The sequence below is a fragment of the Mycteria americana genome, chromosome 24 (assembly GCF_035582795.1).
Source record: "Mycteria americana isolate JAX WOST 10 ecotype Jacksonville Zoo and Gardens chromosome 24, USCA_MyAme_1.0, whole genome shotgun sequence".
Lineage (NCBI taxonomy): Eukaryota > Metazoa > Chordata > Aves > Ciconiiformes > Ciconiidae > Mycteria > Mycteria americana.
In genome coordinates, this window is record NC_134388.1 from 1969089 (window position 1) to 1991290 (window position 22202).

Genomic DNA, 22202 nt, shown 5'->3' on the forward strand with positions numbered 1-22202 from the left:
AATTAGGCAGCACATTTAGCTCTGGCGAAGCTGAGGAAGTTAAGCTGTCAGGGTTTAGCATGCTGGTGACATTACAAACCCACGGTAGTGACATTTCCTACTTACCCTTTTAGCCAGTAATTTCACCACTATAATGAAACTGGAAGCAGCCAGGCAATGTATTTAAACTTTGGAAGTGACGGCTGTAACGCTTTCTAAGCTAATTCGCTGTAGGATTCTTAAAATGAGATGAAGGCCCTGCTTCACTGAGCGCTTGCACAGCTCGTGGAACAGGGGAAGGCCCTCGACAGGTTTTTAGGTGCTGGGAACGGGTTGCAGCAGCAGTCTGACCCACCTCGTCTTCCTGAACGCATTTGTCACTCAGCTACTGCCAAGCACTCGGCTCCGTTAGCAAAAGGCCTCTAAAAATCACATTGTGGAGCTATCCGCAGCTGGCTCCTGAGCAGGCACCTTACTGCCTGCTCTGACTCCAACTACTGCACTCCTCCTCCTCCTCCTCATGGGACCGAAGGCGCTGGCTCTTCAGTGCATCTGCTGGAGCTCACGCAGCTGCTGCTCCTCCACCGCTGCTCCCTGCTGCGACACCTCCTCTAGCGCGGGGCTGGCGGTCGGGTGAGACGCCCGGTCCCTCCGGGGCTGCGCTGGACCCTGAGCTCGCTGCAGCCACCCCTCCCCAGCGGTTTAGAACAGCTCTGACTGCCACAAAGATTAAAACAAGTTTTTATTGGAAACATTCACTGTACAACAGATAAATGGCTTCAGTACGCTTTCAGGGAGCCTGTACACAGCACTCGTTGGAACAGGCCACTGAAATACAAAAAGCATAGTGACCAGAATATGAAAAATGGAACAATTGTCTATAAATCACCAGCAGTTGATGCAGATCTCAAAGTGTCTAGAAGTACCATCTTCCCTTACTCCTGAAACCTAACCCAGTGGCCTAGCGCTATTCTAGAAGTCGATCTAAGTAAGTTACTGGGCCTGCTGCTGGCCCGTGTAACTCTTCACAGCATTTGTCTTACATTCAGTTAAGAAATGTCATTGTTGCCTCTTAAATAAGTGATGGGATTCTCTCTCACCCACCCAACTGTTCCCCATAACATCTAAATAAAATGCCCATTTTATGTACAGTGAAGATGGTGGGTGTCAGCTCTACCTTCTGAAAGGCGTGCAAAGAGAGGACGCCAGCGATAGTCCTGGAAGGCACAAGGTTGAGAACTGTTAGCTACTGAAGGTGGCTGGCAGAAAGGGTGAGCCTCGCTGTAGCACTAGAATTTTGTTTGCTAGAAATGATTGAATGTTGGCAGAATTCCCGGGGTTTTGTGTATACGCGGGTTGACTTTGCATACTGAAGAATTCACTAATGCTGAACCTTGGGGAGCTGCGTTTGGACGTGGATGTTCTGCCTCTGAAACTGGCTGGCAGGAGTGTGGAAGCTCTGGTAAGCCAACGCCGAAGCCGGAGGGCTGCGATACCAGCAGTGAGGGAGCCCACGGCTGCTCGGCCTGCGCTACAGAAGAGGAAACAGCGGCTGCAGGGCAGCTCTGGTTATCCTACCCCTGAGCCTGGAGCACGTCCGTCCGTCCTCTCTCGAGTGACCAGACAGGCGAGTCTCTTTTTCACAGTAAGTAAAGCTGCTGCGTACCCCACCAGCACATCAGGAATATGCCCCTGCACTGAGGTAAAGCAGAGTAGGCTTGTGAGGATTAAAATGCACTTTAAAGTCATCTGAGGACACTGATTCCCTAAAGCACAAGCTCTCGTATGTTCCTGCTTTTAATCCCTCACTGCTGCTTCCACTAGAGTTGCCATCTGTCTTCAAAAGGGCTCTATTTTCTGCTTCCACCCTGCCGTGCCCTCAGCTTATTATGCAGGACAGCTGCCCCTCTGCTTATTTTGGTAATTTCTGGAGCAAGCACCTGGAACCGTTGGAGGGAAAGGGAGTATCTGGGGAGGGAAAGGAAAAATCTTGGCTTTGAGGTTAAAAATAAAGCATCAGTGACATCTGCCACTCTCCTGGTACCCAGCAGCATGAGGTAAAGAGGGAAGGCCAGGCCACTAAAGCTTGCACTAGGGGCTCTTGTTTCGGCATTAATTCCCAGCCAAAGAGGAAGAGACCCAAAACTTCCCTTCAAGCCCAGATCACAGCCCAGGCTGCTCTACCCCACCTCGCTTACCACATGCTGCTTAGCAGCAGAGCAGCCTTCCTGCTAGCCCGCTGGAACAAAGCCCACAGCTGAGGCCAAGCCCTCGTGCTGCGTTTACCTGCCCCAGTCGAGTTCCTTCTGTCATCAGCTGTCCGACAGCGTTACCTGGGGCCTTCCCAAGGGCTGTTCCTGGAGCTTTTCCTGCTCTAGTTCCAGGGGAGCTGCTGCAGCCGGCTGCGTCCTCTGCTGCTGCGGGAGGTGGGAACCTGGGTCTCCTGAAGCCCTGGGTGCAGGTGTGGGCAGTGTCTTTCCGTCTCTGGGCAGTTTTCCTTCGTGCGGCCAGAGCGCTGGCTGAAGGCGCAGAGCCTCGAGGAGAGATGTTGTCTCTTATCTCTCCATTACAGGAGCCCCAGGGAAGGCAGCCCTTGTTCCCTGGCAGCCGGCTGTGACCTTGGCACAGTTTTCTGGTCTTTCCCTTTAGACGCTGACAAAGGGAAGAAGAGCTGCAGCAGTAGCTCAGGGAATGAAGTGTTAATGCCTGTCATGTGCTCCCTGGGCTTAACTTCTGCATGCCCTGAAGCTCAAACATCCAGGCAAAGCGGAGCAGTTCCTGTCTTTATGAACCTCTCCATCTGGCTTTCCTCCCTGGGAAGCTGAAGAACTGCACAGCTTAGCCCAGCCCACAGCACTGCAGAGGCAGGCAGGATCTCGACACAGATCTCTCAGCCCTGTCTTTGCTCCCTGGTGCTTTGCAGCTTTGTTCTCTAATGCGTTTGGGGGAGGGCTCTACTGGGCAGTCGTGGGGGCTTCAGCCTCTAGGAATTAGCACCACCTGCCCAGAGAAGGGAAAAGAAAACAACCCCAAGAGGCAGGTGCCAGTGGCTGCACAGACACTGCTGCCTTGACACAGGGCAGTGGACGCCCCCTCCCTCCAGCTGGAGCTGTGGCTGAGCTCTCCCGGTGTTAATGGAAGGCTTCCCCCTCCTCCTTGCTCAACAGCCTGGCCATCAGGCTGAATCGGCTTTGGAATGAACAGGAGAGGGCACGGCAGGGTTAACCCTGCAAGCACAGAAATGCCATCAGTTGGAGCATCCTCTTACAGCAAGGGGAGGAACAACCCTCGATGGCTCCCTTGGAGACTGCAGGAAGATCCTGAGCCAGAAAAGCTGCGTAGCTCCCTGCCGGAGAGGGACAGGGAGGAAGAAGGCAGCTAGAGCTGGCTCAGGGCCTGCCCCAAAGCTCCAGGCTGGAGGGCTGCAAGCCTGCGCTGGAGGACAGCAGGTGCTGGGAGCTCTGTTCAGGCCCTCCCTCCTCTGCTCCCGCTAGGAGCCAGGGTGGTTTTACTCCCAGGGCCGCAGCGGTGCCGTGTCAGCTCAAGGGCACAGTCTGCAGGGAGCAGTTAAGACTGGCTGCCTCCACAGCTGGGGCAAGTAGGAATGTGCAATGAATTCCCTTTAAAAAAAAAATCATACAAAATTATTTGGCTAATAAATTAAAAAGTCACTTGGTCAGCGCTGTGGGGAACTGCTGCTGTTCTTCCCGGGGAGGGGCTTGGGGGTGACCCTCCAGGGCGAGCCCCGGGGCCAGAAGCCAGTTTAGCCCAGGCGAGGGGATTATTGCTTGTGTGTTCCCAGCTGGAAGCGGGCTTCCTCAGAGATCCCATACTGCTCCAGGGGGTCCTGCAGCAAGAGCACAGGGAAGGCACCAGTGAGACGTAGACAAGGGGGAGGCCGGCAGGACTGTCGGGACTCTCAAGCAGGCTGGGCTGGGCACAGATTCCAGTCGTGTGCTGGATTTACCCCAGTCCAGCCCCTGGCTGCTGTTTCTGGTGCAGAAAGTCAAGCAGTCCTGGGGGAGGACACAGCGGATAACCAAGGTTCATGGGCTGTATTCAGTCCACGCTGGCACAGGAGCGCGCAGGTGAGCCGCAGCCACCTCCGTCACCTCGAGCAGGGATGCTCCGAGGAGCCTGGCAGAGGTGTGGGCAGCATCTCAACCCTCGTACGCTCCGATCCGGCCAGGGTTGCCTGCGAACTCTTCCAGAGAACTGGTGGGAGTCTGGGCTAGCCCAGGCCAGACCTGTCCGGCTACAAACCTCGGGCCACTCCAGCATTGGAAGAGCATGTGTATGAGAGCCGGAGCTGAGCACAACAACGCAGCCTGCTCAGCAGAGGAAGACTTTTGGGGCTGGCTGTCGAGACCATGGCTTCAGGAACTGGCTTCCTAGGGGACCTTTTTTGTACGCACGGCAGCAAACAGCCTTGTGCAGGACAGTCAGCAGCAACACCTGAGAGCACCAGCCCCTGCTCCTGTCCAAACCCACCGGGCACCACCTGACAACACGACTCCAGGGGACTCACCTTCCCTGTCATTTTCTGGATCTCATTCCGGTAGAAAATCAAGCTCCTCCTCATGAACTCATAGCTGTAAGACAGGAACAGGCCATGAGGCAGGCTGAGCAGAAAAGGATGTGGAGAAGTTTCAGATGCTATTTAGAGCTGAAGGGAAGCTTGCCTGGGAGGAGATGACCGCTTTCCTCCCTGGGTTCACCACAAGCTCATCCCAGAAAATAAACAGCACAGAGCGTACGCCGCAGACCTCGCACAACTGGCTCAGCCTACCTGGCTCGCTTGAGTGCCTCAATCCACTCCTGGCACTGCTCTTCACTGTCACATTCGAAGCAGTATTTCCTCTCCGGCTCCTCAATGAAACCTGCCAGGGATAAGGAAAAGGTTTAAGGGAGGTCCTGGCAGAGCTGCCTGCGTTCCCCTGTTCTCCCTCCCCAGCAACAGCCAGGCTCTGCCAGGCCACGCTTAGTGCCTCTGTTCAACTAAGATGATCTGTGAACCAGCTGGTAACCCAGGCCTCTGTCCCCTCTCCCTTACCCTGGGTGGCTCCCGGCTGGCCCGGAGCAGCTGCCTACAGCGTTAGTGAGCTTATAGCAGCCAAAGACTTCGGAGAGGAAAGAGCAACTTCTCAAACTGAGAGTGACAGCTCAGAACTGAGCCAGACCAACATGGCCAGATTCAGGCCTGAAACACCCCGAGCCTCCTTGCAAACAGTCACGAGAGATTCCGTGATCAAAGTGGAAAATGGCCCCGGGGAAGTGATTTTGATATATGCAGAGGGCAGCCATCTGAGGAATTAAATTGCGCTCGGAGAAGGTACTGACCTGTCTTTGCTTGAGGCTTTTGGGAATTTGGTACTGTGCACAGTGGAAAGCAAGTCCCCGTGCAACTCCAGTTCTTTACCAAGACAGAATCAGGACATCTAATTAATTACACTGTCCCCAGAGCTCTGCTCTTTAGTACACAGTCCACAGAGATCTAGGCTGCTGCTGAGAAATAACTGGGTCAGCCTGCATCAAACCCCTCAGGGCTGCTGTGCCACACAACCTGACACCAACTGCCATCGGTTTTAACACTTTTCTCAGGAATCCTCATTCACCAGAGCTCTCGACAGTCCTAAAGCCCCAGAAATTTGGAGCGTGGTGCCTGGAGAGATCAGTACGTTCAGGCTGTTTGAGGGTCCTTTGGAGACAGCGAGAACACCACCTCTCCTGGCTAAAAGAGGAGACAAGGCTCTGCACAGAAAAGCAGCTGTGCCTGACAACCAGGCCAAAAGATATGGGGATGGCCTTGGAGAAACATCCTGTTATTTTCACCACATACCTCTCGCACAATGATTAGTTGTTGGATGAAAGGCTGCTTACAAAGGACGACACACCACGAGCCAGCTGGAGCCAGGGCTATCAACACAAGGACAAACAGCGTGGCGGGAGGACTGGTGCTAGATTAGCCTGACAGATGATTTATCTGAGGCTCCCTTTTTTTTGATAAAATGCAACGGCACAGAAGCAGCAATCTGTCAATACCAAACCCTCCTAGAGAGGGATTTCCACAAGCGCTAAGCTGTGGTCCGTCCGTCATTACTGCTTCCCTCCTCACATGCAGCTGCACAAGTCACACAGACTGTTTCAGCCAGCAATGAAATAGCTCTGTCCTCGGGATGGGGCACGGCGATGCCAGAGTAACAACTGGCAGCTGAGGAGGAGCAGGGCCGAGGGGCACTAACCCCACTGAGGAGGAGCAGGGCCGAGGGGCACTAACCCCACTGAGGAAGAGCAGGGCTGAGGGGCACTAACCCCACTGTTACCAGAGAAAGAGAGGGAAAAGCAGGAACTAAGCAGCAAAACACTTCCTTCTACGTAGCACTATTTGCTATAAGGGAAACGCAAAGGGAATGCATACGCAGAACTCACTGATTGAGAAGACGTTCTCCTCCTCTTTGGTGATCCTGCAGTGCTCCAGCAGCAGAGCTCCAATGGGCTGGAAAAGACCCGGAGAGAGGGTTTAACCCACGTCGTCCACCAGTGGTCTGAACCCACAGAGTTTGCCTAGTGCCTTTTAAGCAAGTTTCATAACCTGCTGCTACTTTTAAAGTAATTCAGTCTAATTGCACGAATGTGCCGTGTTCTTTTAATCAACCTTTTTGTGTCTGCTGACATGCTTCGCTGCGCTAGTCTTACCCGCGACACTTTGCATACATTAATTAGGTGTTAAACATTTCTACTTGCTCAGATTCAGTCTGAGCTTTCAGCATTCGTTTCTGTGATGCGAAGACAGCGAAGAAATTTACTTCCTTGCTCAGTAAATCAAACAAAGATGAAATATTTAACATGACACACAGAACAGCTCACGTTGTACTTTGTAAGGGCAGTCTCCTCAAGCCTTGCAAGAGGTTGAGAACAGCGTGTTGATGAACCAGGACAGCTCAGGGTAAACAGACAAATGCTAGGTACTATTTGCTAGCCAGCGCACGCTGAGCAAGGACATGAGAACCAAAGGGGGAGACCAGCCATAAACAAAAGCAACCCACAAGCGAATTCTTTTGTCCAAGCTAAACAAAATGCGAGAGGCAAATAAGGCAGCAGGGAAGATAATGAAAAACCTGGTTAACTATGTATTTCTGGCACAATGGTTTTACGTTAGCACCCTCCACCTGCTGAACTGTTTTTGATCCGTTCAAGAACATCCTCTCCCCTCCATCAGAACAGACCCGAACGCTTACAAATAACCACCAGAAAAGAAGAGAGCAGAGGAGCGAAGGAGGCAGCAAAGGAGATGTGCGTCCTCGGAGCCTCGTCCTACACCAGCGCAGGGGCCGCAGCTGAGTCTTTACACAGACGCGTGCCGGAGCGACTGCTCAGCGTCTCGGCCCTACCCAGAGAACTGGGAGTGCAGCTCCAGCAAAGCAGCGATTAGCCACTGCGCTTCGGCAGAAAGGAGAAAAGGGTATTGCTGAAAACAGGAGCTCAGCCATTATCAGGGTGAAATATTTAGGATGGAATGAGTCTAAAAACGCCACTAAAAGCTTTCCAGTCCCTTTGTTTGTAGCGCCAGCGTGCACACAGCACCTTTCTTCACACACATTATTAAGATTGCTTTTATATTCATTTCCCAAGAAGCGAAGCTTTAGCAACAGTTATCAAGGGATTCATTAAAAATCACCAGATCTCAGCAGTGGCAAAGCCAGAAACAGAACCCAAAGGTCCCATCCCTCATTTCTTTTTTTCCTAGGCCTAAGCACGGCTTCTGCATGCCCAAAATAACAATATTGACAGGGTACGGCCACAAAAGTTTCCCAGTAACAGTGAGCGCTGTACACAAGTAAAATTCCTGGCATAAAAAAGAAGAAACAACGCTAATTCTTTTCCCAGGAGAGCAAAATATAAGCTTCCCCTCACAGTTTGGCACGATAACGCACAGTCCTACAAACAAAGGTTACAGAATCCACCTTTTGCAGTTTTGAGGCAACAGTTATGTTTAAAAGATTCGTTCCAAGCTCACAGGAGAAGCACCTGGGTGTGGTTAGATGGCAGCGCTGCTCCTCACCCCCGGGAGTTTTCACTGAGTAGATGGAAGAGGAAACGTGGGCGCTCTGTCCTGGCTCTAACAGCCTGTTACCGTACCATTTTACAAAGCCCATGCAATCAATTCACAGAAAAAGAAGAGAGGAGGGGGAAAACAAACAACAAGATAAAAGCAGATCCCATACCTCGGCTTCGTCTGTCCGGAAGTAGAAGAGAAAGTTGACAACAAGCTTCACAAGGCGTTTCTTTAACACTGCAAAGAAAAACAGCGTTGAGGTGGGCGGAAGGGCCGAGCCAGCCGGCACGGGGGGGGGCAGAGGGAAGCCCCTTCCACCCCTGCCAGCGCCCAGCACGGCACCAATTCAACCAAACCTACGGGGAAGCTCCGCCACAGTTTAGACTTTTGCTCCCAGGAGAGCTCGCGCCACCCCACCCGCTCGGGAAGGGCACCCGACCCCGCCGGGCTGCCCTCGGCTGAACCACAGCCACAGGGTGACAAAGTCGCTTTGCAGCTCCTCGAGGGGCTCCTGGGCAGACAGAGCCCACGGCACCGCGTCACCGACACGCACGCGATGCGGCCGCCCATCGAGGGGACCTCGGCCACCCCCGGGAGCGCTCCAAATCCCGCGGGAGCCCCTGCCTGGGGGTGTCACCTCTGAGGGACAAAGTCCACCTGAACGCTGCAGGTCCTCGGGCGGAGGAAAGGCCCGGGACAAGGAATTGAGCTTAAGCCACGTACTCCAGTGCTGGTTTGCAAGGAAACTTGCTGGGAGATTTCGGGAAAGAGCCTCTTCCTCCCATCCCCGGTCCCTCGTGGCCCCTACCAGCCACGCTGCCCCCAGCCGCACCCCATCCCTCCACTCCCGCCCCCCCGACCCTGTGCCCCCTGACTAGATGCCACCACTCGTGCTCTCCAGTCCTACACACCAGTCCTCCCAGTCTGTTCCCAGTCCTACCCCCCGCCCCCCGCCCAGTACTCCCAGTCCTGCCCTGGTCCTACCCCCAGCTCCCCAGTCCTGATCTCCGCTGCTCCCCAGGGCGCCCAGTTCTCCCAGTCCTTTCTCCCCAGTCCCCCTCTAGCCCCGTCCCCCAGCAACTCCAGCCCTGGCCCTCCGGTTACCCCCGGTCCCGCCCTACACCTCCCCCGGCCTCCCCCCAGCTCCCCCTCACCGCTCCCCTTCTTGGGCACCCGCATCAAGATCTCCGCCGCCTTCTCGGCGGGCTGCCGGGCCAGGGACAGCAGCTCCCGCTCGTTGTACCGCATGGCGAGGCCCTACGGCCGCCCCATCGCCCCGGCCGCGCCCGCCGCCCGCGCCCCGGAACCGCTCTCGCCCGCCCCGGAAGCACTCGCGCCGGAAGCCGGAAGTGGCTCGCTGGAGGGAGGGCGGCGCGCATGCGCAGCGCGGGAGCGGGGAGTGGGGCCGTGCGCGCCGGTACGGGCCGGGGGGGCCTGGGGGGCCTTGACTGTCCCTGAGGGGTGTGGGGGGAGTGTTTGGGGGGGCTTGACCCTCGCTAAGGGGCTGGGGGTGTGTGTGTGGGGGGTTGGTCCTTGCTGAGGGGCTGGGGGTGTTTGCGGGGGGGGGGGGAGGTTGACCTTTGCTGAGGTGTTGGCGGGCGCTTGGGAGGGGGCTTTGACCCTTGCTGAGGGCATGGGGGGCGTCTGAGGGGGGCTTTTACTCTTGCTGAGGAGCTGGGAGCCTCTGTGGCCTTCCTGCAAAGGTCTTGCTCTTGTTGGGGGGGTCGGTGTATGTGTGTGGGGAGGTCTGGGGGGCTCTGGCCCTCGCAGAGGGTTCGGGGCTGCGTGGGGGAGGCTCTGGGGGGCCCTGGGGGGGCACTGAGGTGGTGGGGCAGCGCTGAACCTTGGTGGTGGAGAGCGGCTTCGGCCCGCGGCAGGTTCTGGGGCTGTTCGCTGTCAGGGTGGAGGGTGGGAGGCTCCTGGTCGGGTGGGGCTGGGGAGGGTCGCTGGTGGGGCTGCTGCGCCTGTGGGGGAGGGATACGTCCCTGCGTAGAAGAAGGGGCTGAGGAGATGGGACGGGCTCTGGGGGCTTGTTATTTTGGATCATTTTACTTCTACTCAACTTACTGAGTCAGTGGTACAAGACCTGCCCCGTTTGAAATTGCGTCACACGTCGAGTGTGCAGGGCATGGTGTGCTGTGCTCGTCTCGTGTCCTTACTGACGGGTCTGAGTAGCGCTATGAAAGCCAGGTTAGGAGAAGCGTTAGTTATCACTCACGTTGCTTTTCGTCTTTTTTCCAGACTCTCTCTTTCTCCATAAGTAGCTGAAGCACAGAAGTCCTCATCATGGATTTTCAGCATCGTCCCGGAGGTAAAACGGGAAGCGGAGGCGTAGCCTCTGCCTCGGAAAGTAACCGAGACCGCAGGGAGAGGCTCCGGCAGCTGGCTTTGGAAACCATCGACATCAACAAGGTGAGCCTTGGCCTCTGCCTGCGCAGGAAAGAAAAGACGCAGGGCTCCCGTCCTGCGGACTGCTGTGGGGATAAGTTTAGAGCCTTGCCTGAGTGAAACGGCTCGGCAGGCGAGAGATTTAGTGGAGAGTTGTGGAACGGAATTAAATACTTCTGTTTCTGGTAACGTGGGAGTCGAACGAGAAACATTTGTGGCAGGGTTGACCAGAGAGGTGCCAGCACTTGCGTATTCAAGTAGCTGTTACTGCGTTATTTTCGGTCGTCTCGGGACTGGTTCGTATTCTGCGGTTTCTCGCCTGCAGTTGGGTATGCTGTCACCAGCTAACAACGCTGCTGCTGTTTCTTTCTCTTTTCACAGTCCTAAAGCAGTGTTATGCTATTAATTTAAATCTACGAACTCAGTTCTTCCAGTGCGGCAAAAGTTTGGCAGTATTTTCATTATTCTCTTGTTTTGGCATGTATTTTGCTTGTAACTTTTAAATAATTCTCTTCCTAGGACCCTTATTTTATGAAAAATCACCTGGGCTCTTACGAATGCAAGCTTTGCCTAACGCTGCACAACAACGAGGTGAGTTGAACAGCTGTCTGTCTTCATCTCGGCAGCAGGTACTTTAGAATAATAGTAGCTTCAAGTGCAAGAACCTGGGACGTGCCTGATGACTGACTGCTGAAGAGATGATGGGTGGGTAGTGGCTGACAGTTTATGACAGTTCAGCAGTTGAGAGCAATCTGCAATTTTTGAGTAAGATTCCTCCCTGCTAAGGATTAAAATACCCTTGTCAACGTGCGATACAGACTCTCCTCTGTGACAAGTATCTGTCAGTTTAGGAACAGTCCTGTCTTCATTTAACTTTCTTCTACCTTGTTTTTTATTTCAGGGAAGTTACTTAGCGCACACCCAGGGGAAGAAGCATCAGACCAATTTGTAAGTCGTTCTCCACTGTAACTTTATTCTCCGTTACCTAAGCGCCTTAAAATGATGCTTGTGTGCATCTGTAGCGAACTGTATAATGAACTCCCTTATACAGTAGCACACTGTGCTTGAATGTTCTTCCACTGTGTTTGTTTCCTAGCGAACAGCCTGGCACTAGCCAGCAGGCAGAGCCTAGATCTGCTCCAAAAAGTGGTGCTGACAGGCTCCGTTTCAAGCTCAAGTTCAAAGCCAGTTGTGGGATTTCTGAAGGAAAGAGGAGAAAGAGTTTTAAAAGCAAATTATCTGAGTCTAGTTATAAAGACCTGGGTTTGTGAATGCAGGTTGGGAGAAGTTTTATTTTCAGGGATGCAGTTTGCTTTGGTTTAGATGACTAGTTTGGGGGCTTTTTTTCCTTTCTTATTTCAAGAAGTAAGTCTTCTCAAATCCATCTGTGGAGACGGGCACCAAGGTCATCATGGGGGCGGATAAGATAATTGAGATGACAGCCTTTAGTCGGGGGAAGGCATGGATACAACTGGCCTGCAGTGGTGCACGTGGAAGAGAAATAGCAGGTTTTCCTGGCATGCTTTCTGTGAAGCGCTGAATATTCCGTGGTGAGGGATTCAAACTGCTCCTCGTGTACCCTTTAGAAACAAAGGTGGCTAACCTTTTACATTTGGCACATTTCAAATCAATGCAGGGCCCGTCGAGCTGCCAAGGAAGCTAAGGAAGCCCCTGCCCAGCCCGCACCAGAAAAAGTCAAAGTGGAAGTGAAGAAATTTGTGAAAATTGGACGACCGGGTTATAAGGGTATGTCAGGGGCGTCTGTCGTAGGAGATACCGAATGCCTGCTGGAGCTTGCCTGAAGTGCAGTGCTGTGGATGTGAATTATTAATTAGCCTTTTTAGCAGATCTGTCCATGAATAAGATATGGGCTTATCTCCTGATGTCCTTTATTGTTTAAATCACCCGTGGAACATCTCTTTATTGCTGACAGTCGAGTGAGAACCATTTTAATAATAGATTGGTGTGTCTCAGTCTTTCAGCTCCTATTAGTAGTCACGCAGGAGATGGTGACATTGTTTCAGTCTCTCTTCTCCTTTTATTGTGCTGTACCATCTTTCACTAATGCTCATAAATCACTCATTGCCTGTATAACTCAAGGTTTTTCCCTGAACTCCCCATTGTTTTGTTCTGGCCTTCAGTACACAACTTGGCTTCTTTATCTCCCAGCTTTGTTCGGCAGTGCACGGTGTCTGCCCCACAGCAGCTGAATTTCGGTAGAGATCCTTAGTAGCTTCAGTTAAAGACCATGTGGCGTTTTGTTTGATAAATGGGAGAAAAATCTTGTAATACTTCGTTGTCGGAAGCTTTGTGTGTTTCCTAGGGCAGAAATAACGTTGCTCTAACCCTCTATGCGATATACTGAGCTTTCTTGCTTGCTTTACAGTGACCAAACAGAGAGATCCAGAAACAGGCCAGCAGAGCCTTCTCTTCCAGGTAAGGGCACTGTTAAAATTCTTGGTGTTCGGGTTATCCAAGTAAAAGTGCTGCTAAATGAGCAGTTCTTTGCAGGATTCATGAAATAAATAACAAAAGGCCTTACCTTGCTAGTCCTCTGCTGCTGATTATGCCAAGCGAATCCACGATCGCAGTTGTCAGGCTGTTTCCTTCGGTGGCACTAAGTTTTCTGCTTGGAGCTGATCTCTCGATATGCTGCGTAGTCGAGGGATTTGTTTTGTACGAAGGAGGAGTGAAAAGGGGATGCTCTCCTTAATGCTGTAATTAACACCCCAACAGATTGATTATCCGGAGATTGCAGAAAGTATCATGCCTCGTCATCGGTTCATGTCAGCCTACGAGCAAAGGATTGAGCCCCCTGATAGACGCTGGCAGTACCTGTTGATGGCAGCGGAGCCCTATGAAACCATCGCTTTCAAGGTAAGATTTGGGGTTAGCTGATTGTTGGGAAAGTTCCCTTCCCGTGTTTACCAAGACATTAATTCCCAGAGAGCATCGTTATAGACTTCTGTTCTAGCCTTCAGGGGGTTAATGGAGTGGAAAGGGGGGTCAAGAAGACATGACTGGAAGTCATTAAACTCTGCTGAGAATTAGTGGAGGACTCTGGCGTGAAAACTAGGCTGTGTGCTGAGCTCTGGGGAGCCATTGAATTCTCAGTGTCTGGCACAGAAAGGAGCCTTCTGGGCTTTGCTCCTCAGCCTTCGCACAGATGTTACGAGCGGGTTTTTTGCCAGCACGCTTGTCCTTGACCGATAGGGAAGTAACTTAATTCTTTCCTGCCCCCATCTATCTAATAACATCCGAGACTAGCGCATCTCACAAAGGCCTGGAATAACTGTGCTTATCTTGCAGGCTCTGGTGCTAAAAAGGGCCATTGAGCTAATCTGGTGGTGCTAATAATAGCTCCTTATTCTTTTTTGTTGCAGGTGCCAAGCAGGGAAATCGACAAAGCAGAAGGAAAGTTTTGGACCCACTGGAACAGGGAAACCAAACAGGTAGCTGGAGCACTGCAACGTCTTTCCTAAGGGTTAAAGAGGGAGCAGGAGGGCAGAGCAGCTCGGGGGGAAAAGCGATGCAGGGAGAGTGCCCATCAGCGAGAGCCGTGCTGGCTTTGATGCTAACATCGTCATTCCTTCAATGCAACTGTGCAGTGACTCCTCCTGACAGAAAGGTCTTTCTGTCTGTGATCTCTGTGAGAATTTACCCTGGGAGGCAGAATCCTCTGAGTGGAGGCTGCTCTCAGCAGCAGAACGGTGCGTAACTGTACAACACCGGGCCCTCTCCGTGGCTCCTCGCTGCGTGTTTCCTGCACACAGCTCTCTGTGAGGAACCTGTGGCGTGGATGTGCTCGCTGGGTATCGCACGTGAGAGCAGGGGACGAATGCATAGTGGGAGATACCGACCCCGTCACAGATAGCTTAGCGCTTAGAACAAGTTCCAGAGGAGTTAAATACTGGACAAGAGTGGCGCGAGTCATGAATGCGGCCAGGGTAGAAGGGCAGCCGTGATCTGTGGAGGTAACGGGTCAGGAGAGGTCCGAGCTCTGTTCCTGGAGGCAGAGAGCAGCTGTCTGGTGTCACGGCACAAAGTTCTCCTGAGGATTAATTGTTCTCTTTGCTTTTCTCCCCTCCCCAGTTCTTCCTTCAATTCCACTTCAAGATGGAGAAGCCCCCAGCTCCCCCAAACCTCCCTCCAGGGCCCCCAACTGTGAAGCGGCCTCCTCCACCTCCACTGATGAACGGCTTGCCCCCAAGGCCACCTCTGCCGGACTCCATGCCGCCGCCTCCTCCAGGAGGCATGACTCTGCCTCCTATGCCTCCCTCCGGACCAGTGCCACCACCTCCAGTGCCACCTCAGTTGCCACCAGCACCCGGTGTACCCCCCCCGGCTCCTCTGCCACCCATGATGAGACCACCTCTCCCCACGGAGGGGCCAGGCACTATCCCCCCTCCACCGCCCTCCAACTGAAGCCCCTCCTGGACTCAGTCCTGCTGGACTCCTCTAGCTCCTATCTTTTTATATGCAGATCACAACTGATTCAGAGAAATATTTCCGTTTTGTATGGCCGTGAATTTGACAAAACCCTGTAGGTTCATTAAAAGGTTTTCAATTTTCCTTTCTCTATGTTTTCCTGTGTCTTGGTTAAAAACGTTGCCGCGTGGTCACTTTCTTTAGCCCTTAGATATCTAAAACATTCCCAGTCTGGTTATGTTTTGGAAATTCTCCAAAGAGGAGGCAAAGGATTGGAAATCTCTAGGCACCTCGCCTCCTTCTGCTTGAAGTAGCTACATCAACCTCCGCTCAGCTGTGTTAGCTCAACGTATGACCCCTCTTGGACTGCTTGATGTGTACCCATAAATTACCGGGCAGTTAACCAGTTGCTGAAGTCCTTTACCAAGCTGTTCATTCGGTGATGGGGAGACTTGTCATCGACACACGGAAAGGATTCTCTTACTGCATCCCCAGTCATCACAGCCGTGGGCAAAACGGAAGGCAAGCAGAACTTTCTGGACGCGGTTTTCTCTGTCTTCCTGCTGAATTACGGTTGCAATCAGAAGAGCGTCCCTCCCGCCGCATTCGGAAACCTCCTTCCAGAGCACTGTACCGGGGCTTAGGTGCTGCCAGCTAAATCATGGAAACATCTCTACTGAGGAAATGAGTTTGGCCTGCTTCTCGGGAGTCCTTGGAAAGCCCCAGACAAGATTTCGCTGACCATCTCGGGAAGGCGACCGTCCTTCCCGGTACGCAGCTGCCTACCTCCTACCCGCTGCTCCCTGGACTGTTTGTGCCAAACATGGGTTCACAAACAAAGCACCGGTGCCCTCGTCTGTGGCGGTGGCAGGGATCTCTGGGAGCGTTTAGTCAAAAGAAATTACCAAAGCTGCAGCGATACTAAATCTTAGTGTGTTATTATAATTCAGTGAATGTTGTCTGTACCGTTATGAAGCACCTGCTGTCACGTATGGGTTTTATTGTATATATCCTCCCGCTAGCAGATTAGTTTTGGCAAGCTTTTACTTCTCTCTGGCTTTATTTATACTAAATGCTTCCTTCAAACAATCGTTTGGTTCCCATTAAAAAGTAGAAGAAGTTCTGAGATTTCTCCTCTCTCTTCTTCCCAGGATTCATTTCGCTGAACTGGGGCGTCTCGGCGCGGGAGGCCGGGTGCTCGCTGGGTAAAGGCATGGCTGGGGGCCGGGCTGCCCGACCCGGGCTTGCCCTTGGCCGGTGCCTGGCTCGTTTCACAGACTGCGAGGGAGGCTGTGCTGGCCGCAGCCCTGCAGCTGCGTGCCCCTTTGATGGAGGAATCAAAGTCTTCGCCCCTTCCGCTGGCCTGACACGGGTCCCACCCGGAGCCGTGCGAATGCCAGAGCCGGGCAGAGCGCGTCCAACCCTCCCTGGCTTTACCGCCGTGCCAGCAGCACTTGGCTCAGGCTGAGCTGGCCCGATGCCTGGATCGGCTTGCGTGGGTCTCCCCTTGGCCAGGTGCGCGTCCTTCGTCGCGGTTCCTGCAGACGAGGGCCGCCTTCGCCGGCCCTGTGGTGCGGTGCCCTTTGTCCCTCTGCGGTTCGGGTGCGCAGCCCGTTTATGACGTGCTGTAGCCAGGTCCTGAGCTCCAAACTGCAGAGGCTTGGAAACCCAGAGAAGGGTCTGAACGTGCGTTGGAACTTTTTTTTTGCAGGTGCCTTTCCCCCTGCCCTCCGTTGCCAAAAAAAGGAGATACCTTGGGTGGGGGGGAGGTTTCTCTGGGGTGGATTAAGTAGGTCGCATTGGTAATTCCAAGTCTTACAGCGAGTATTGGCATCTCAAAGAGGGAAGAGTCCTTATAATACGTGTGTCGTGAGGCTTTCTAAGTCGACTCTTAAGCGGTCGGAGCCATCAGGCTGCTGCTGCAGCCCATGAGGTTCTCCTTCTCAGGTTGAAGCCGCCCGGGGCTCAGGAGATGTGTGAAGAGCCCCTGCAGGGCGGCCTCTCCGAACTGCAGCGTGCGAGGCACCAGCCGAGCGGGGAGGTTTTCCAGTGAAGACAGGAGAACGCTTCCCATACATCTACTTAGTTTCTGCCCGTTATCTGTCTCTACCCCCCTCCTCCGAGTCTGGCTAATTCTTCCCTCCTGGTGTTTCGCTGCTGATGGGAATAGTTTGTGCCAGTCCCCATGAAGATCCAAGTCTAGATGTCCACCCTCCTTCAGAAAACATCTGAAGTCAAGGACACGCGTCCCTACGAGTAAGAGAAACAGCTTTAATTTTTTTACGTTTCCAATACTAGATGCAAACCCAAAAATAGAACAAAAAAGTTTCTTTGAAACATCCCTCCCTCCTCTCTAGCATGACAGCCTTTGAGTTTCTCAAGGGAGGTGTGTTGTGCATTGTCAACTCAAGGCCACCGGTTTTTAAAAGGGAGACGCCGTCCTCCCCTTCTGCCCAAGTGTTCTGAGATGCGTGCGAGCGGCTCGAACGCCTGCGTTGGGAGTAGCTGAAGTGGGAACATGAAGGCTGCTCTTAGGGTGCTTTTGCCGTGCCTGGTGCTGTTGCTCCCCTCTGCAGCGCTTCCGAGAAAGGGGAGCACGGGGGAAGGGATCTCCCCAGTTAACCGGCTGGAGCTGAGCCTGCCGGAGGAGCTGGGACTTGAAGCAGAGGAGAGGAAGAGAGAAAATGCAAGTTTACAGGAAAGAGTGAGACCCGGCTCGGCGGCAAGATCAAGGATGACTGCTGCTACTCGGCTCTTTTCGAAGCCTGACCCAGGAGCAGAATGCCTCCAGGGGATGGCTGAGGCTGGGGGCATCGGCTGGTCTGGCTCCAGCCTGCACCCGTGGCCGCTCGGGGGGCTGGAAGGGCCCGTGTGCAGGGTGAAAATGGACCGGGACGGGCTGACCCCGAGGCACCTGGAGGTTGTGGGTGTTCTCACCCACTATGAAAGCAGCTTCATCAAGCTGTTGAGACAACGCACCAGCTGGGACGAAAGCTATCTCGAGACCTTTGGGCTCTGCCCGGCCGGGGAGGTGGGTGCTGCTCTCCATCCCCTGAAGCGCATCCATGCGCACGTGGTGGAGCCGGGGCAGGACCGCTTCCTCGTGCTGCATCTGGAGGAAGGTTGGTGCGAAATCCCTGCGCCGGGGCGGAGGGGAGCGGGGCAAGCACAGGGCTCGGGGAGGCCGATGCTGTTTGCTTGCCCTGAATCAGAGATTTAAGCACAGGATTACATTTGTGGGGTTGGGTTCCTTTTAAAATTAGCGAAGCGATACAGTAAAACGTCTTTCTGGGTACATTTTTAAGAAGCTTTAGTAGTGATGATAGCTTGTGTGCAACAGGGTGCCTTGTCCCTGCCTGTGACTAACGCCCGGGTGCCACGGTCTTGGTGGCTTCTGCTCTGCTTTCGAGATTACGAGCATTTCTCGCTTTCTGCCTTAACGATGCGGGTTAGGACCCCGTCCCAACTCTGTCTGATTGGGAAAAGAGAGGAGAGGGTCGGACGAGCAGACCTGGCCGGTCCTGCTGTAGCGTGAGCCCGGCTGCTCGCAGTCGGCTGCAGCGCATGCTGTTCTCTCATGCTCGGCGTCGCTGAGGAGCCCCGGGTCCTGGGCTTGCTTGTGTAGCTGCAGCCTTACGCAAAACCCAGCGGCGTGCGTCCCTCTGTCCCGTCTCAGTGGTGAGTGCTGTGCTTGCGGGAGGGCACGCTGGCTGAAGCCTTGGGTTTAATCCTGTGTAGCGAGAGGGTCACGGTTGTTCCTCTCTTCTTGAATCTCTTCCTCCTCTCCTGGATTTTTGGTTTTCAGCTGAACTCGCCGGTGCCAGGCAGCTGGGGAAGTGGCTCTTCCCCAGGTAGTGCTGCTGGCTGCGACGCAACGGCCCCAACGTCCCCGAGCCACCGGAGGAGCTGCCACGGGAGAAGAGATTTCCATGGGGATCCGCCCATGAAAATCGGCCAGAGCCGCTCTGGGAGCGAGGCAGCCCCCTGCTCGCCAGGGCTGCAGGGTTTGCCCCGCTGACCACCTCCCTGAAAGCGGGGAAGGGGATTTGCCGTGACCCTCCACCCTGTCGGCTCCCATCCCAGATGCTCTGGTGGCCACGTGGGACCGGTGCTCGGCCCCGAAGCCCCTTCCTCACCCATCACCCCCCCAGGAGCCCCACGGCCACCGGAGCCCGATTCACCCCCTCTGTCTTCTCCTTTCCAGTGAAGTGGGAAGCCCAGGCGAAGCTGTGGTTCAGGCTGGTTTTCCAGGCAGAGGTGGGCCGGGCGCTGGGAGAGCTGGGGTTCGCCGTGCTGCTCTTCTACCTGGGCAGCCGAGAGGGGCCGGGCGCCGGGCGCCGAGAGGAGCTGCTGGCCACCGGCATGGGGCTGCCGGGGGAGCAGGTGGGTGGCCGCGGGCGGGGGCTCCGGTCTGGGTGCCAGCAGGGGAGGTGGGAGGGGGGTGTCTGGGCTCTGCTGGCCCAGCACCTTCGCCATCCCCTCCCAGTCCCTTCGCCGTCCCCTCCCAGTCCCTTTGCCATCCCCTCCCAGCACCTTTGCCGTCCCCTGCCAGTCCCTTTGCCATCCCCTCCCAGTCCCTTTGCCATTCTCTCCCAGTCCCTTCGCCATCCCCTCCCAGCCCCTTTGCCATCCCCTGCCAGTCCCTTCGCCATCCCCTCCCAGCCCCTTTGCCATCCCCTCCCAGTCCCTTTGCCATCCCCTCCCAGCACCTTCGCCATCCCCTCCCAGCACCTTCGCCATCCCCTCCCAGTCCCTTTGCCATTCTCTCCCAGTCCCTTCGCCATCCCCTCCCAGTCCCTTTGCCATTCTCTCCCAGTCCCTTTGCCATCCCCTCCCAGCACCTTTGCCGTCCCCTGCCAGTCCCTTTGCCATCCCCTCCCAGTCCCTTTGCCATCCCCTCCCAGCACCTTCGCCATCCCCTCCCAGTCCCTTTGCCATTCTCTCCCAGTCCCTTCGCCATCCCCTCCCAGTCCCTTTGCCATTCTCTCCCAGTCCCTTTGCCATCCCCTCCCAGCACCTTTGCCGTCCCCTGCCAGTCCCTTTGCCATCCCCTCCCAGTCCCTTTGCCATCCCCTCCCAGCACCTTCGCCATCCCCTCCCAGTCCCTTTGCCATTCTCTCCCAGTCCCTTCGCCATCCCCTCCCAGTCCCTTTGCCATTCTCTCCCAGTCCCTTCGCCATCCCCTCCCAGCATCTCTGCCCTGTCGCACCCTCCCGCCGGGGCGAGCCGTGCCTGAAGATGGTGCTGTTACCCTGTCCCCAGCTCCCGGCAAGGCCAGAGGGACGGCCCGGGGTACCCAGCCCGTTCTGGGGGTCCCGGCTCCCCTCCTGCCCCAGGGCTCCCCAGCCCGGCCGGGCACTGCTGCCGGGAGAAGCGGGTCTGGGGCCGGGCTCGCTCGGGGCTCTCTGCCCACCCGGGGGTCCCGGGGGCCTCCCTGCACCCCACGGCTCCCGGAGCAGCTCTGGGGCGGGCTGGGGAAGCCCCCCTGCCCGCTCGGCTCCCGGTGGTCCCGACCCTCCCATTTTGCTGCTCCCTGGGCCACCGCGGACGGGGTGACCCAGAGTCAGCAGGGACCAGAGCGGGGGGCTCATCTGAGTGACCCCCCGCCCCGTGACGTCTCACCCGTGTCTCGGGGCTCCTGCGTCTTTCGCCTGGGTGCAGAGCCTCTGCCTCGCCAGGGACACCCAGTACCTGGTCCTGGGAGCTGCCGTAGCGTCCGTCACCCGCACCAGTGAGCAGCTCAGCTTCGAGGCTTCCCTGGCCATCAGGCATCGCGGAGAGGGAGGTAGGGACGAGGGGAGCCCGCGGCGGTGGGGGACGGTGATGTCTGTGCCCTCTGATTTGGGATCCTCTCGAGCCCGTCTGTAACGAGGGGCTGTGGGGACACGTGGGAGACCCTGGACCAGCATCCTCACCTGCTCCTCTCCCTACCAGGTGCCTCCTTGTCCCCCACGGAGACCCAGCAGCTCCTTTTCGGCTCCGATGACAAGTGCTTCACCAGGATGACGCCCGTGCTGCTCCTGCTGGCCAGGTCACGGCAGGAGGAGGAGGTGGCTTTGGCCCCTTCTTCCTACCTCTCTGCTGATGGGGTGGTGGACGTGGCTCCGTACCCGCAGCTCAGGTCCGTAGCCCTCGCCGCAGCCATGGAAAAACACGGGGGCTGGGGGAAGAAACAGGCAGCCCCAGCCCTTCTGCTGTGGGACTGTGGTGGGAGGATGTGGGGCAGACCCTAGCAGGTACCCCGGGGTACAAGGGGTCCCCGTGACCCTCCCCGTCTTCTACTCACAGCCCACCCCAGGCCGGGACCGAGGAGCTGCTGTCCCCCACCGCCCCGAGCCAAGCCAACGCTTCATCCCCAGCGCCCGGCGGCAGCAGCCGGTTCCTGAGCATCCTGACCCAGTTCATTCGCCGGGTCCTGAGCCCCTCCAGCGAGCCGCCCACCCAGCCCAGCTCCCACCACTGGCTGGACTTCCAGGTGATGGAGACCCTCCCTCACCAGCTGCTCAACCTGTCAGAGGAGGCGGCGCTGGAGCGACTGGTGCAGTCGGAGGAGCCGTCGGTGCTGCTCTTCCCCCAGGACAGCGGAGCCATGCTGGAGCAGCACTTGGGGAGCTGGCAGCCAGAGGGGACCGTGCTGCAGCTGCTGATGGGCAAGCTGGAGGCGGTGATCCAGGAGCTGAAGGACATCCCGGCTTTCCAAGCCAACATGGAGCTTTTCCAGCATCTCCTGAGCTTCTGCTACTACCCGCCGGGGCTGGGCGAGGGTCAAGCTGGCAAGCGGCCGCCCGGCTCCGGGAAGCTGCACACGCTGCTGCTGCTGAAGGCGTTGCAGACGGTGCGGGTGCGTTGGCAGGAGCGGAGGAAGGTGCTGCGGCAGAACCGCAGCGCGCGGCACCAGGCTCACTGCCGCCTGCAGGAGCTGACCATCGACCTGCACGACCGCAAGTTCATCGTCATGCCCACCGTCTATGCGGCCAACAACTGTGAGGGTCCCTGCAAGCTGCCCCTCTCCACCCGTGTCCCCAGCTACTACTCGCACACGGTGCTGCTGCTGGGCATGCAGGAGCGGGGCTCGCCCCTCCAGCGGGCTCCCTGCTGCGTGCCCGTCCGCTACTCGGACCAGCTCATCATCAGCCTCTCCGCGGAGGGGCTGGAGGTCCGCAAGTTCCCCAACATGGTGGCAGAGGAGTGCGGCTGTCGGTAGAGGTTCCCGCCCGCCTCCCTGCTCACCCTCGTCCCGCTCCCCCCGCCCCAGTTTGCCCTCACGGCTCAGGAGCTGGTGCTTCTCTCCGAGACGGGAGCTCCCCACGTGTCCTTTCCCCACGGTTTGGCTCATTAGCGTCGCTCTGGT

General features: G+C 55.9%; 3 protein-coding genes across 4 annotated transcripts; 2 read left to right on the plus strand and 1 right to left on the minus strand.

The window, feature by feature from the left end:
* Positions 1-703: 703 nt before the first annotated feature.
* Positions 704-9341, minus strand: PLEKHJ1 (pleckstrin homology domain containing J1). 2 transcript variants are annotated; one of them, XM_075523904.1, is made up of 6 exons: positions 9190-9341; positions 8205-8272; positions 6409-6475; positions 4769-4859; positions 4508-4571; positions 704-1676 (listed from the first exon to the last, which is right to left on the minus strand). In XM_075523904.1, exons 1-6 carry the CDS (start codon positions 9281-9283, stop codon positions 1620-1622), a joined length of 441 nt encoding a protein of 146 aa, XP_075380019.1. In that variant the 5' UTR covers positions 9284-9341; the 3' UTR covers positions 704-1619. The 2 variants fall into 2 exon arrangements, with proteins under 2 accessions (XP_075380019.1, XP_075380018.1); XM_075523903.1 differs by having other exon boundaries at positions 704-3826.
* Positions 9342-9378: 37 nt separating this feature from the next.
* SF3A2 (splicing factor 3a subunit 2) lies at positions 9379-15000 on the plus strand. Its single transcript, XM_075524175.1, has 9 exons — positions 9379-9452; positions 10277-10447; positions 10943-11014; positions 11325-11371; positions 12060-12169; positions 12810-12859; positions 13160-13300; positions 13807-13875; positions 14516-15000. The coding sequence occupies exons 2-9, from the start codon at positions 10322-10324 to the stop codon at positions 14846-14848; spliced, it is 948 nt and encodes a 315-aa protein (XP_075380290.1). The 5' UTR covers positions 9379-9452; positions 10277-10321; the 3' UTR covers positions 14849-15000.
* Positions 15001-17369: 2369 nt separating this feature from the next.
* On the plus strand, positions 17370-22055 carry AMH (anti-Mullerian hormone). Its single transcript, XM_075524298.1, has 5 exons — positions 17370-17973; positions 19056-19234; positions 20513-20636; positions 20786-20972; positions 21140-22055. Exons 1-5 carry the CDS (start codon positions 17370-17372, stop codon positions 22053-22055), a joined length of 2010 nt encoding a protein of 669 aa, XP_075380413.1.
* Positions 22056-22202: the final 147 nt, after the last annotated feature.